Raw genomic sequence first — 15,605 nt, 5'->3', positions numbered from 1 at the left:
AGGAATATAATACAAGTGTCTCTATGGTTCCTACTAAAGATTGCCGAATTGCTTCCAAAACAGAGTTTCTCTGATTTGTAATACCACCAACACCAACTGAATCTATAAGTTCCCGTATAATCTTGTCCATACTGTTTTTTTTTTTTCTTTCAGTTGGCTATTTTAGAAGATTATAAATGGTATCTCAAAGCTGTCTTCCCTGTTTTTCTCCTTACTGGCAAGGGTGGAGTTCAGATTTTCTAAACGTTTGTGTTAAAGGTGTCCTAAGCTATAGTCACATGTGCTTTTTCTTCTCCACCCAGTTAGATCATAATAAATAGCATTAATGATGATGATAACAATTATAACAAGAACTATAATTCCATAGGTCTTTAGAGCACTTTATAGTTTACAAACTCTTCCAACCACTATCTTATTTTATTCTGCCAGTAGACCAGGCAAGGCAAAGACTCCCCCCGCCCCGCTCCATTTATAGATGAAACAGTTGAAACTTGCAGGGTATGCTTGGCTTGAGAAACAGAAGCCTACCAGCGTTGATGTAAATGATCAGGGGGTTATTCAAAGATCGCAGAGAAATTGCCGTTTCTCTCTATCCAGGGCTGCGTGATTGCTTCTCTCTGCTTCTCTCCATGAGTTGCACCCTCCTCTCTCTTCTTTGCTTCTTTATCAGCACCCATAAGACTGATAATAGCTGCATCCAGGCTCTGAATCCTTCCGGCTCAGGCTCCAGCATCTCATCGGTCTCTGCCCCTCGGTTCATCATCTTTCAGGAGAGACTCTGGGCCTCCCAGTCTCCTAGATGGGTTTCCCTCTGCTCAGGTGTCCATCCCGGGTGGGGAACAGAGTGAGGGACAGGCCATGTAGTACAAACAGAGGCGCTGGGGCTGAAGGCACTATTACAAGGGTGTGGAAGGGAAGCAGAGATAGGCTTTGAATACAGCACTTGCTAAAAGCTGCTCCATGTGTGATCCTCTGGGCCTGGCTAGACAATAACAATCACGATATGCCCGTAAGAACAGTCACCAACGTCTGCAGAGACTAATTGGAGAAAACCCTCCCAAAGGCACAGAGGAGATGGTCTCTTTTCTCTCTAGCCACACCCTGCAACCTCCCCCCCAGGCCTCAGTCGGGCTCTGCCCACCACCCTGGCCAGGAGATACCTTACCAGGCAGATCTCCGAAAGCCTGGTGTCTGAGGAAGAGGGCAGCAGGGGCTTCTCCTGGCCCTGCCCAGCCAGCCGAGGCCCTCCTTCCCCTCTGCAGGTGCGGATCTGGGAGATCCCCGAGGGCGGGCTGAAGCGGAACATGACGGAGGCTCTTCTGGAGCTGCATGGGCACAGCCGGCGCGTGGGGCTGGTCGAGTGGCACCCTACCACCAACAACATCCTGTTCAGTGCTGGCTACGACTACAAGGTGGGCAGCCGGTGGGCACTGTGGCCAGAGCCGACTCGGCGGGGAAGTGGAGGGAGAGAGAAAGGCACTTTGGGGGGCCTGTAGGGAGCACTGTTACTTTTCCGAGCCTGTTAACCAGTATTGTCACATCCATTCATTCGCTCATTCAACAACACAGCTGAGCATCTTCTGTGCGCCCGTCATTCCTGGGGTTCACAGAGGCTGGAGGCATCTTTACTGCCTTCTCCGGCACTGATAAATTGGAGAAGAATGCCCACTCCGTGCCCACACTCTCTGCCTGGCCACTTCTTAACCAAGAAGTGGCTGCTGCCCTCCTAGTAGGAAAAAGAAGCGTCCAAAGCTGCTGGTGGGGAGAATGGAGCCCCAGCCCCTACCCCCAGGCATGCCCTCAAAAGAGGTGTGCCAGCCAGTGGAACCTGGCCAGGAACACTCACCCTTCTTGCTAGAAGCAGAAACTGAGCCCAGGCTGGGGCTGGGATCTGCCCAAGGATAGTTGTGGATTTGTGTGACAGGGACACATCAGCCTTTGATATAGAACCCACCGACACCATCCCTCATCCCAGCACATCCAACCCCGCGTGGGGCGTCTCTCCCAGGGCCATCGGGTGCAGACTGGGGACAGCCACCCTGTGCCAGCAGCAGCAGGGCTGAGCCCACCTCCTGTGTATCCGCCCTCCCAGGTCCTCATCTGGAACCTGGACGTGGGCGAACCGGTGAAGATGATAGACTGCCACTCGGACGTGATCCTCTGCATGTCCTTCAACACTGACGGCAGCCTGCTTACCACCACGTGCAAGGACAAGAAACTGCGTGTGATCGAGCCCCGCTCCGGCCGCGTTCTGCAGGTGAAGCCCCGCATCTTTCTCGAGGGGAAGGAAAGGTATTGGGACCCAGGGCTCTGCTTTCAGCCGGCCCTGGAGGGAAGGGCTGTGCCAGCTCCCCTCTCCCGAGCACCTGGCCTGCACCTCTGGGGACCACCCCATCTGTTCTGGGCTCTTCTCCGCTCAGAGGAGCCCTGCCTTGTTCTGGAAGTGGAGGGACCTCAGTAGCCTTCCCACAGACTCCACCCCTCTCCCCAGATGGGATTCTTCTGCCTGCTCTGGGGGCCAAACTGGTAACCCCCTTCAGCGCATGAATCCCTGGGTGTTGACCATCGTAGACACAGGAGGAGGGGACTTTGGACTCACTGCCCAGCCACCTGCATGGGACGAAACTGGAGAAAGTGGCTCGGGAGTCAGTCCCAGGGACAACTCCAAGAGGGGAGGTGGATGGTGAACTTAGCTCCAGTTTTGGTCTTTGACTCTGGGTCTTAACTCTGAGGAAGGGATTAGATGTCATTTGGGAGTAAGAAATTTACATTTCTTGAGCACCTACTGTGTGCCGGTCATGGAGCTAGATGGGATGGAAAATTTGGATGAGATCTGAGGTTTACCTCCTAACGCAAGAAAGATTGGTGCGTGACCTGGTTGTGTTTATCTTGGAAAAAGCCAATATTGCAGGACCAGAATGTCATCTACTACAAACAATAATCACCATAGTTATTAGTGTCATTGGTATTGGCCACCATTTACTCAGAGCTCATTGTGTGGCAGGCACTGTGCCAGGGGCTCCCCATCGTCCCTTCATTTAACCCTCTGAGGTGGGTACTGTTACTCTTCCCATTTCCCACATGGCAACGCTGCCCCTTGGAGAGGGGCTGACCTGATTCTCACAGTTACAGGAGGAGCTAGAATTCAAACCCAGACAGTTGGACCCCAGAGCCCATGCCAAGGAGAAAAGATATAAGAGAGCAGAGACCCCAACCTCCTTCTCACAGATGTGGACACATGCCCAGAGAGGGTGAGGGACTCCTCCAGGGTTACACTTTTTCGGCAGAACTTGGAACTAAAATCCAGAGTGAGTGACGCCAGCCTGGGTCTCTGCACTGCTCCACCAGCCTCTGGTTCCTGCCTCACGCTGACTCATCCTGGCAAAGGGCCACCATGTGTTAGGAGGGAAAGGAGGTGTCATGAGTCCAGAGGCAGGAGAGAAGGCAGAGGATGGCCCAGTTAGAAGGAGCCCCCGGTGAAGTGAGTCGCCCCGCAGTGAACCAGCATGAGTCCCCGGCCTCCTGAGCCTCGAGCTCTCCATCCTCAGAGAGTCCTTGCAGTAGGTATTGTGACAGTTCAGAGATGCCTTGGTGAGAGCACCTGGCACCCAGCCCAGCTCAGGCCCTGCCTGGGACTTGGTCCAATTAGTTCCCTCCTTCCCCATCCCCCATCCGCTCTGGGACCTGGCAGCGAGGCCTGGTTTCTTGGTCCCCAGCCTCCATTGCCCCACAGCACCTGTAGTCATTTCCTGTGGCTGCTGTGACAAACTACCACAAGCGATGTGCCTTACAACAACAGAAATTGATCCTCTCACAGTTCTGGAGGCCGGAAGTCTGGCTCCCTCCGGCGGCTCTAGGGGAGAAGCCTTCCTGGTCTCTTCCGGCTTCTGGTGGCTTCCTTGGCTTGTGGCCTCACCTCTCCAATCTCTGCCTCCGTGGTCACACTGCCTTCTCCTTTCTGCGTCTGTGGAGTCTCCCTTTACCTTTCTCTTCTAAATAAGGACACTTGTGATGGCATTTAGGGCCCCCGTGGATGACCCAGAGGTTCTGGGGAGTAAGACATGGACGTATGTTTGGGGGCCACCAGGCAGCCCAGTCCAGCACCCTATTGTCTGGGGCCTGGCTCACCAGCTCTCTGTCCCTGCCAGGAGGCGAACTGCAAAAACCACAGAGTGAACCGGGTGGTCTTCCTGGGAAACATGAAGCGGCTTCTCACGACGGGGGTCTCCAGGTGGAACACGAGACAGATCGCCCTCTGGGACCAGGTCAGCCGCAGGGAGGCCGGAGCGGGTGGGGCAACATCAAAGCGTTGTTACTCCGGGGGCTTTGCTGGGATTGGGGAAGGCGAGGTGCCATCCTGCCTTGATACTGGCCCCCGGCCCGCAGGAGGACCTGTCCATGCCCCTGATCGAGGAGGAAATCGATGGGCTCTCCGGCCTCCTGTTCCCCTTCTACGACGCTGACACACACATGCTCTACCTGGCTGGAAAGGTAGGAGAAGATGGGGGAGGGACAGGGACAGGCTGTGGGAGACCCCTGCCCCCATTGGGCCCCCGCTCCTGCCCTACCTCCCAAGAAGAGCCTAGCCTCTCTGCCCTTCCCCTGACCCAACATGGGTCAAAACCTACCCTCAAGTCGGACAGGCATTCTGTTGCGGTGTCAGTGACTGAGAATCCCTTCAGGGGTGGATTGGAGTGGGGTTTTACTTGGGAATAAGGATCAGAGCCTGACGTGAATCATCCCTAATGATGGGATTGGAGGCACCTGCCAGGAGATCTTGTTAGAAAGTCTGTCTGTAGGCCCGTGACCGTGCACGCACGCGCACAGCACCCGACCTCCACCCCACCGCCCCCGGCCAGTCCCCTAGTGGGGGCCTAGAGGCCAGGCTTCCTGGGTCTTTTGACCACCTCGGAGGCATGGCAGAGGCTCTTTTCAGCAGCCCGCTGGACCAGGACCTGCTGAGCCCGCCCCTTCCTCTCTTCCTTCCTCACCTCCCTCCCCACACCCGGCCCCTAGGGAGATGGAAACATCAGATACTACGAGATCAGCACCGAGAAGCCCTACCTGAGTTACCTCATGGAGTTCCGCTCCCCAGCCCCGCAGAAAGGCCTCGGTAAGGGGGTCCGGGGGCTCTTGCGGTTGTTAGGCTGTAGAAGGAGACACTGGAATTTGGCTTTCGGGCCACCCTGCCCCCAAAATGAAAAGTCAGACTCAGAAGGCCACGGCTCATGGGCAGGTCAGAATGGAACCTCTGGGTGCCGCCCTGTGAAGGTCAGCCCGCCCTTCTTCAGCCAGCCTGAAGACCGGCTCCGTCACCCCATGGGGCTTGGTGTGCTCTGTCATCTCTGGCCATCAGCAGCCTGCAGGAGTGTGCGCGGTACCTTCATTCCCATTTGCAGATGGGGAGGCCGAAGCCCATTGTTGTTCTGACATGGTGGGAGGAGGTTCAGTAACTAAAGGTCAGAACGGGGTCCAGGAGCATGTCCCTTCCTGAAGCCTCTGGGAAGTCAGGACCCTCAGTCCCCCAAAGCAGCTCTGTCCTTGCCTGAGAAGACAGGAGGAATTCCAGGGTGTCCCCCTCACTGCATCCCCAGGTTCTCAGGCAAATCCCATAGAGGGCTCCAGGATTGACGAGTGTAGTGAGTCCGTCCTTCACGCCTTACACTCTCCCACCGCTAAAGCCTTACAGTGAAGTCTTCATGCCCAGTGACTCACACTGGCAGTACATCCGATTCAGCAGTCCCCCATTTGTGGTCCAAATCACCCAGAGGAAGGAATCTCTTCAGGGATCTGTTCCCTCCTCTGCTTAGAATTTCTGTCTGGTCTTGTCCCTCTGAGGATCTGGGTATGGACACGGCCTGAGGGCCAGCTTCAGAGACATCAGGGCTGGAGGGGCCCAAGGACCCCTCTCAGGGACCAGCAGCAAAATGGAGGCCCAGAGATATGCCTGAGGTCCGAATGACCATTCCACTGACTCCACCCTTCCCCAGGGCTCTGTCATCCCCACCTCCCTCGCTGTCACCCCATCATCAAATAGTATAAAAAGCAGCCTGGACTTTGGAGTCCAAGCTAGGTTTATATTCTGGTTAGGGACTGTGTCCCTAACCCCTCTGTGTCCCAGTTTCCTCGTCTGTAAAATGGGGGTAATTAAACCTACCTTGAAGGGCTGTTGTAAAGCTTAGAGATCATGTATACAAAACACCTGGCAGAGTACTTGGCTCCTGTTCCTTCCTGTAGTCATTCAGCAGACATGTACTGGGTACCAGCTGTGTGCCAGACCCTGGACTGTGCCAGACCCTGGACTAGTCCAGGGGTAAAGTGATAAATAAAACAGAACACAGCCTCACTCACATCCCACTGAGGGACAGACAGACAGTAAACAAATAAGTAAGGAAAATATTGGATGGTAGTAAGTTCTAAGAAGAGCATCAGATGGGGTAATAGAACAGAGAGTGACGGGGGCTGTTTTAGACCAGGTGGTCGGGGGAAGCCTTGCTGTGGAGGTGACATTTTAAACTGAGATCCGAAAGGCAGGAAAGGGGAAGAGTAGTGCCAGCAGAAAGAACAGTTAGTGCAAAGGCCCTGAGGCCAGAAAGAGCCTGGCATGTTCTAGGAGCAGAAGGGAGGTGAGTGTGGCTAAGCGTAAACATGCGGAAGATGGGTAAGTGTTAGGGGATTAAGCTGGAGAGATGTGCAGGGGCCAGCTCCCATGGGATGCATTAGACAGGGTATATTAGAGTTCTCCAGAGAAACAACCAAGTATATTTATAAAAGGGGAATTGCAAGGATTTGGTTCACATGATTATGGAGGCTGTGAAGTCTCACAATCTTCCCTCTGCAAGTTGGAGGCCCAGGAAAGCCAGTGGTATAATCCAGCTCAAGTCTGAAGGCCTGAGACCCCAGGGAGCCGATGGTGTGAATGCCAGTCCAAGGGCAGGGGATGAGGTGAGATGTCCTAGCTCAAGCAGCAAGGCAGGGAAAAAAGGGCAAATTCCTCCTTCCTCTGGCCTTTGTTCTGTTCAGTCCTGCGATGGGTTGAAAGATGCCCACCCACATTGGGGAGGGCCATCTACTTTACTGGGCCCACCGACATTAACCATCACCCAGGGGAAGGAGTTGGGGTTTCACCGGGAACTCGTAGAATTTTCTTTTTCTTGGGTGGATGGGTAGGCGGGAATGGGACCGTGTGATGTGATCTGAAAGGTTGGTTTAAGATTGCTCTGGCTTCTGTAGGGAGACTGGATCTTGAAAGGGCAGGAGGGAGGCAGAGAGACCAGTTAGGAGGCCCCTGTGGACTTCTAGGCAAGAGAGAATGGTAACTAGGGGGATGGCATGGGGATGAGGAGATGAGGATGGATCCAGGAGATGTTTAGAAAGCTGGGTCAGGGCTTCCCTGGTGGCGCAGTGGTTGAGAGTCCGCCTGCCGATGCAGGGGACACGGGTTCGTGCCCCGGTCCGGGAAGATCCCACATGCCACGGAGCGGCTGGGCCCATGAGCCATGGCCGCTGAGCCTGCGCTCCACAACGGGAGAGGCCACAACGGTGAGAGGCCCGCGTACCGCAAAAAAAAAAGAAAGTTGGGTCAGCAGGACATGGGGAGGAGGGAGGGGCAACTGAGAATAGCTATTTCTCCTTGTCCTCCTCACCTGTGCCACTGTTGAGCATTTGCCACGAGCCAGGCACTTTTCGTAGGTTCCAAGTGGCTTTGTCACTCACCCCAGGCAGGTCACATAGCTCCTAAGTGGCAGAGCCAGGATTCAAACCCAAGTCTGCTGGTTTCACTTGGTACCATGATGCCACTTCCCTCCAGCTCCTGGAATTCCCTTCTCTGGAAGAGCAGCCTTCTGCTCCAGCCGAGGAGAGGTAGAACCTTAACTCACATTCACATCCTGGAGAAAGAAACTAATGTCATCTGTGCTCATCACTGCCGGGCAGTTAACAAGCAGCTTCACACTGAGTCCCCCGACCACCTCGTGAGGGGCCGCTACTGGACTCCTCTAGGCCACCAGGGAAGCTGGAGCTCAGAGAGCAGTGACTTGCCCAAGGACTCCCGGCCAGAAAGAGGGGAGAGTCGGGATTCAGACCCAGGCTTCTGTCCCACCCCAAAGCTTGTGTTCCTACCCCCACACTGCACTGCTGCCCCAGCCGGCGTTCACATGACGCAGCTGTTAGGGATGTTGTATCTGGTGCCCACGCAGACATACGTGCACACATGCACCCCTGTCGGTCCTATAAGACACACGACGGAACGGCAGTCTTGGGCTGCGTGTAAACCTCTGGGGTGCACGGGGAAAGCTTTCTCCCTCCTTCTTTCTCTCTGAAGACTGGGGGCACAGAGGCTTCGGGAAACCAGTTCATTTCAGAAGGTGATGGTCTCTGTGGCTTATGCAGTGGCAACACTGTGTGACCTCGGGCCAAAGCCCCGTCTCCGCTGACCCTCAAGAGTCTCATCTGTAAAAAGAATGGATTAGATTCAAATAGTTCTGCAGCCCCTTCCAGTTCTCAAAGGCCCCAAATCTATAGTGTGCCCCTTGGTGAGGCAGGTCCGGCCCACGGGGCTTATTTGAGAAGTTACCACCCAGAGACAGAGCCTGACTCAGGAAGCCCCCAGCCCCCTCCTGTCTACTGTATGGGTCATTGCCTCCAAACCTAGTGCCCTCCACCTGTGCCTTTCCCCTGGCCAAGGTCATCAGGAAGGAGGGGCGATGAGGGGGGATTCCCGGGACCCCATGTAGCCGTATGTATGCCCGTCCACAGGGGTTATGCCCAAGCACGGGCTGGATGTGTCTGCCTGCGAGGTGTTCCGATTCTACAAGCTGGTGACTCTCAAGGGCCTGATTGAGCCTATCTCCATGATCGTGCCCCGGAGGGTGAGTGGGGCTGGGCTGGTTCCAAAGGGCCCCTGGCATTGAAGCCTAGCTTTCTCGCCACTGACTGTAAGCCTGGCGGAGCCCGGAAGAAGGAGCCCTTTTCCTGTGGATTGGGGTGGGGGATGGAGACCGCTCCAAGGTGAGGACAGTTTGGCTGGCTACGGAAGGCAAGGTGGGAATTCCAAATGGGAGACACTGAGTACAAAGGCCGGAGACAGGGCAGCAGGTATGCGGTTGGACGTCAGCAAAGAGGAGAATCTGACTGGAGAGCACGGGCTTTCTCAGCAGCCCCCCATCTGTCCACTCTTCTGCTTCCCCCGCTGCAGTCGGATTCCTACCAGGAAGACATTTACCCCATGACGCCGGGCACAGAGCCAGCTCTGACCCCCGATGAGTGGCTGGGAGGCATCAACCGAGGTACCGCAAGGGGTGGGCTTCCCAGAAGAGGCTAGGAGACTGCAACCCTGGCATTCGGTCTAGCCCACCCCCTTCCCCTTGCATATCCTCCTCATTGAACTTGCCCTCACACGACTGTCGGGCGTGGTGTTAAGTGAGAGCCACCATCACTTGACAGTCAATGGAACTGACAGTGAGAACACGTCCCTTGCCTTTCTTAGATCCTGTGCTGATGTCTTTGAAAGAAGGCTATAAGAAGTCCCCCAAAATGGTATTCAAGGCTCCCATCAAAGAAAAGAAGAGCGTTGTGGTCAACGGAATAGATTTATTAGAAAATGTCCCACCCAGGACAGAGAATGAGGTAAGGAATGTAAGTTATTGCTGCCACACATCCCGGCAGAGCGAGACCTCTGCATTTCAATTATGGGCTTCAGGCCTTTAAGCTAGCTCCGTTCTGGGGCGTTTTTCTTTCTCTGACAAATACCATAAGTAGCCTGCTGTTGGCTTCCGTTGCCTCTGACCCCAATAACTAGAGGCTGGGCTACGGTAGGGATACTGATGCCCCTCAAACCCGCGAACCCAGAGTTACGTGTCCCCTCGTGAATCCATTTCAGAATGTTGCTGTCATCTGGAGTTATAAATTCCTGACTCATGGGGAAAGCCAGCCTCGTGCGTTACAGCACTGCTTTCCTCCCTGGCATGGCAGCAGCAGCAAGGTCTGATGATTTCCTGTTTTTGTGGAAGAGGCTGCGTGTTGATGAAAGTACTCTTTGTACCATTTGGAAAGGGAGCAGCTCATCAGGGGTAACCGGAGCTGGGCCTTGTCCACGCCCCCCAGAGGCCTCTCCTTCCAGCCACACCCTCGGTCCCTGGCACCAGCGTAGTTCAGCTCAGCCAGGATTCACGGAATGCCCACCGTGTGCCAGGCCCTGGGCTTGATGCAGCTGCGGTGGAGATGGCGGCAGGGACCCACCTGCATTTGGATCCTGGCCCTCTCAATTCCTGGCTGTGCCTGAACATGTTTCCTGACTTCCCTAAGTCCATTTCCTCATGGTAAAACGGGGCTATGAAATGCTGTGAGCATTAAAGAGACCATTGCTAAGTATCTAGCACTCTTCCTGCTCACGTTAAATGCATAAAGAGGCTAACTGTATTAGCTCTCGATTACCATGTAACAAATTACCCCAAGACTTAGGGACTTAAACCCCAAACATTTATTATCGCATAGTATCTGTGGGTGCACGCGGCTTGAGGTCTCTCATGAGGGTGTGAACCACCAGCCAGGGCTGCGGTCGCATCTGAAGACTCACCTGTGGAAGGATCTGCTTCCAGGTTCACTCACTTGGTTGCCGGCAAGACTTATTTCCTCACAGGTCATTGGACAAAGGGTCTCAGTCCCTCAAGAGTTGTCGGCCGGATACCTCCCTCAGGTCCTTGCGATATGGACCTCTCCACAGGGCTGCTCACAGCATGGCAGTGAGGAAGAGAGGGTGTCCAGGATGGAAGCCACAGTCTTTTTGTCAACTCCCCTTGCAAATGACATACTGTCATGTCTGCCATATTCTGTTCATTTGAAGCAAGTTACTAGGCCCCGTCTACCCATGAAAGGAGAGGATAACATGGGGCCATCTTACAGGATTTCTTGTCACACCAACTTATAATTATCGCTGTTATTCATAAAAGTAAGACCATTCCTAACCTCTGGGACCTCACAGTCTTAAAGGTGAAACTGGCAGGTAAATTGATAATTGCTATAAAATATGTTTATGTGCCATTATAGAGGGATGTTCAGATTTCTAAGGCTGGATGAGACCGTGTGATCAATGGGATTTGCTTCAAAATAATCGCGAGGAGGGTGGTACAGGGAAAGTAGGTAAGAGTAAAGCCGAAGCAAGAGTGGTCACGTGGGCACTTCCCTGGTGGTCCAGCGGTTAAGACTCCATGCTTCCAGTGCAGGGGGTGCAGGTTCGATCCCTGGTCAGGGAACTAAGATCCCGCATGCGACGTGGAACGGCCAAAAATTAAAAAAAAAAAAAAAAAAAAAAAAAAAAAAGAAGAAGAGTGCTTGCATGTTATTTCCTGAAAATGGATGATGGGTACTTGTTTTTGTTTTCCATTAAAAAAAAATTTTTTTTTTCTTTTAAGTACCTTGAGAAGGTAGACATAGTTGATTGCTGCGATAGCCCAGGGCCATAACAAGAACCTGAAGTTGATTCTAGTACTGGGTGTGGAGAAGAGGCAGGGTGAATAGCAGTTACAATGAGTAACCTTTAGCTATGGACTTGTCTGTATCAGAAGGAGGACCCTGGAGAAATATTTTAAAGGGTCTCTGAGCAGACAGCACAGACGCCACAATCTCTCTACACTACAGCCTGGATACTTTACTTCTTGGGGAAAAAAAAAATTGCTCAGAGTCTGTTACTCTGGTTTTACCCACAGTTTTAATCATCACAGAAGATTGGAAAGCAACCAATGAGATAATGGGGCTGTGAACAGTAGACACATTGGTCTAAAGTGTGAAGAGACAACAGGTAGCTTGACACAGGGGAGAAGACATCATTGTACAGCTCTGTAATTTTACTAAAACTCACTGAAATTGACTTAAAATGAGTGAAATTTATGGTACATGAATTACACTTCAGTAAATCTGTTTTTTAAACAAAAGTAGATTCAAAAAATTATACAAAGAAACTTGGAGAACTTGGAAGGCACAGGAGTGCGTAGAATCACTTAGTGCAGGACAGACACCACAGCATCCCTGTGAACAGACGTAACCAGGACTGGTTTGTTGGTTAATGAAAAAAAAAAGTCAGTTAAAGGAAGAATCACAAAATTTATATATATATATATATATATATATATATATATATATATATATTCTTTAAACAATTTATTTTCATTTAAATGTAAAACATATACATTCATTCCACACGTTTTGATGTAGGACCAAGACCTCTTCTTTGAGGACGTCCCAGTTGGGATCTGCTATGTCTTTGTCAAATAAATCACACTTTAACTCCAGTTTCCAGTTTCAGTTTCTTTTAAGTGGAACTTAAAATCAATCTGAAAACAAAGCCCTTGTTTTTTCAAAGTTTTCCCCAGTTTTTTTTTTTTAATATTTATTTATTTATTTGGCTGCTCTGGGTCTTAGTTGCGGCATGTGGGATCTTCGCTGCGGCATGCAAACTCTTAGTTGTGGTGTGTGGGATCTAGTTCCCTGACCAGGGATTGAACCCATGCCCCCTGCATTGGGAGCGTGGAGTCTTAGCCACTGGACCACCAGGGAAGTCCCCCGGGTTTTTTTTTAAGACAGGTTTATTGAGGTGTAATTGACCTACGGTAAAATTCATCCTTCGTAGTGTACAGTTCCATGAGTTTTGACATATGCCTACAGCTGGGTGACCACTACCATACAATCAAGATATAGAATATTCCCCAATCTTTTATGTGTATATCATCCACACCTAATTCAGTAACAACTTTCTTCAAGATTCAAGATTTCTTCAAGCACACCCTTCTTCAAGATTCTCGAATGCATTCAACTTAGTTTTTATGGAAACAGCAACTCTCTTTTTGTATTCCTGTTTCATCAGTTTATGTCATATTTAATTAAACTGTGCAATCATTATACAAAAACAGATGCAACTCACAGTAGGCAGTTTGAGGACCAACACGACTGCTTATTGGTAACTTTCAGCTCAAGTGTGTGGGGTCCTCCAGGAGCCTGTGGAGGCTACGTTTTGCGGGCATCAGTCAGTCTGTTTTATGGAAGAAATGGAGAGGCTGGTTAATCCAGGGAGCCATCTAAGCGAGGGTCTGTCAGATTCCCATGCTTTGCTCATGGCCACTCCAGCGATGGCTGGTGCAGACTTTGGTGCGCCGTGCTAGTCCCCTTCCAGCAGGAAAAAAAGCTGGATTCCATTCTGTATCCTGAGCTTCGTTGAGAAAAGGATGCAGAACATTTTAGAAAGCTTTCTATTCCGAGTGGGAGGTAAATGAAGTATTCCGTTTGAAGCCCTGAACGGGTGAGCTTGGGATATTGGAAAACTGGCCTGTGTGGACTCATCCCTTCTTCAGTGACCCTGGATCAGTGCCCGAGGCGGGTCTGCATATGCCAGAGCTTTTCTTCTCTGCCTCACGGTGCGGGCTGGGGGTGGACGTGGGTGGGAGCCATGAGCTGAATCTGGAGAAGGGAGAGCGGCAGTGACCTGAGTCACCTGGGACACCGGCACAGGGGAGGGGTGGGAGGCCTGGGCCAGGAGGACAGCGGCTTCAAGGGGCGTGGGGGTGGAGTTGGGGGTCTGGATGCCCCCTGGAAATGTCACCTTCTCACCTGCTCTCTTCGGCTCACCGGCCCCCTCTCTCGCCCACCCCAGCTCCTCCGGATGTTCTTCCGGCAGCAGGATGAGATTCGGAGGTTGAAGGAGGAGCTGGCCCAGAAGGACATCCGCATTCGGCAGCTACAGCTGGAACTGAAAAACTTGCGCAACAGCCCCAAGAACTGTTAGCTCCCCCGGCTGAGCTGCTTTCTAAGCCGATCTCTCCGTTGTTTCTACTCGTCCCTTAACTTCCCATTCTCCGGTGACCCCAGAGACAGAGCCAGGACTGGAGCTGGGGGAGTGCCTGAGGACCCCACCTGCCACCTCAAGAACTGGAAGCTGACCTTTGACCTGTCGACCTCATGCTAACAAAAGCCCCCAGCCTCTCCCGGAGACCCAGGCTGTCAGCCCCTTCCCCTGCCACCCCAGGAGCCTCGGCTTCCCCTTGGCTGGCAAAGACCTCGGACTCCCCGAGGGGTGCCCTCAATGGACCAGGGAGCGGAGGGGGAAGCCAGGACCCCAGGAGACTTAGAGGTTGAACTTTTCCCCTGCAAAGGGGGCTGCCAGGACATCTCCGTGCTCCCTGCTGGGGCTCACAGTGGCCCTGATGGACGCACAGTAAGGGCTGGATTGCCGGCATCAGCTGTTCTCCCTCCCATCCCCCACCTCTCCCCCCCCCCCCCCCCCCCCCCCCCCCCCCCCCCCCCCCCCCCCCCCGCAGCCCTGGAAGCCCACTCACCTGACAAGGGTTGCGAGCAGCCCAACTCCTTCCTGTCTCTTGCCCCCTCTCTCTTATCTTCAGGGAATTAAGAGGATCGCTCGCCAAGGCCATAATGCCCCCTTGCTTTCCCCTGAGGCTCTTCAAAGCTCTGGCAACACCCTTCTCCCATTGACTTTGTGAAGCAGGCAGGGTAGGGAATCGTGTCTCCATTTTACAAGTGACAGAACTGAGGGTTGCAATGGGGTAGTGGCTTCACTAAGATGAACAGTGGACCCAGGACCAGGACCAGTGGTGTGCAGACCTCAGGCCCGGACCCTTCCCACTGCATCAAGATGCCAATCCCACGGGGGCATCACCAGGGCCCAAGTCTCCGTGGAGGAGAAGACTGGGAGCCTCCCAACACCAGTAGTGCCAATGTGTCTCACTGCCCAGTCGAGGCCCCTCACACTCAGTGTCCCTACGTCCTCCCGGCCCCCACCTTCTGCTCCCACCCCCCAGGGGACTCCCTCTGAGATGAGGCCTCTTCCTCCTGGAGGCTGAGGCTGAGAAGGGTGGAGCTGGCCCTGGGGAGGCCGAGCAGGGGCCGGATGGCTCCAGGGGCTGCTCTGTGTGCATGTCTCGGCCCTGCTCTCTCAGTCACGGTCAGCCTTAACAGTTGTAGGATGACCACAGCCCCTCACGTGGGTGTAGCACTTTAAAGTTTACACAGCCCTTCGACACTTAGGATCCCATTTGAGCCTCATCTCAGCTCCCAGAGGAAGGGAGCATTCTCCCCATTTTGCAGATAAAGAAACTGAAAAGCAGCCCAGGCTCACAGGACCCTGGGAGATGCCACATTTCACTTGGTCTTCTACAATTTTCTTTTTTTCCTCTTTTTCTCCCTTCATTTGTCACTACCTATGGAGTCCATGAACACTGTTCTTAGAAAAGTCACAGTTTAGGGGTGAGGTCTGGCCTGGGCACCAAGAAGTGGGTGTCCACTCTTCTCTCTCATTAGCTAGGACCTACTACATGCATTGTGCTCCACACTGCTGGTCCCACGGCCACCCTGCAGAGCATCCATCCACACAGGCGGGGCTCCCTAAGCCCCCCCAGTGACCTGGGCAGGGAAAGCCCCCCTGACCCCTCGGGCTTTTCCCCCAAGAGCCTTCCACCCTCTCAGCCAGCTAAAGCAGGGTCTCCTCACCCCCCAGACCCCGCAGCTAGACTGTGTAAGCTTACATCTCCTCTTCCCCACACTTCTGAAGCTTTTTTTTCCTCCCCACTGACCTTTGTGGTCTTCTGTGATTATTTATGCTG

General features: G+C 53.1%; 1 protein-coding gene across 4 annotated transcripts in view; it reads left to right on the top strand.

Annotated features, from left to right (window-relative positions):
• Window positions 1–14,253, top strand: part of CORO2B (coronin 2B) — a 146,989-nt gene extending 132,736 nt beyond the window's left edge. For 3 of the 4 annotated variants that reach the window (XM_032623970.1, XM_032623971.1, XM_032623969.1), the window contains exons 4-12: window positions 1,263–1,412; window positions 2,093–2,257; window positions 4,149–4,265; window positions 4,387–4,491; window positions 5,017–5,113; window positions 8,758–8,870; window positions 9,197–9,287; window positions 9,488–9,627; window positions 13,643–13,774. In XM_032623970.1, coding sequence (XP_032479861.1) covers window positions 1,263–1,412; window positions 2,093–2,257; window positions 4,149–4,265; window positions 4,387–4,491; window positions 5,017–5,113; window positions 8,758–8,870; window positions 9,197–9,287; window positions 9,488–9,627; window positions 13,643–13,774 — 1,110 coding nt within the window. Of the gene's footprint in view, window positions 1–1,262; window positions 1,413–2,092; window positions 2,258–4,148; window positions 4,266–4,386; window positions 4,492–5,016; window positions 5,114–8,757; window positions 8,871–9,196; window positions 9,288–9,487; window positions 9,628–13,642 lie in introns of all 4 variants that reach the window. The other variant, XM_032623968.1, reaches the window with a different exon arrangement.
• The last annotated feature ends 1,352 nt before the right edge of the window (window positions 14,254–15,605 follow it).

The sequence above is a fragment of the Phocoena sinus genome, chromosome 2 (genome assembly GCF_008692025.1).
Source record: "Phocoena sinus isolate mPhoSin1 chromosome 2, mPhoSin1.pri, whole genome shotgun sequence".
NCBI lineage: Eukaryota > Metazoa > Chordata > Mammalia > Artiodactyla > Phocoenidae > Phocoena > Phocoena sinus.
This window is presented reverse-complemented; position numbering and strand designations above follow the sequence as displayed.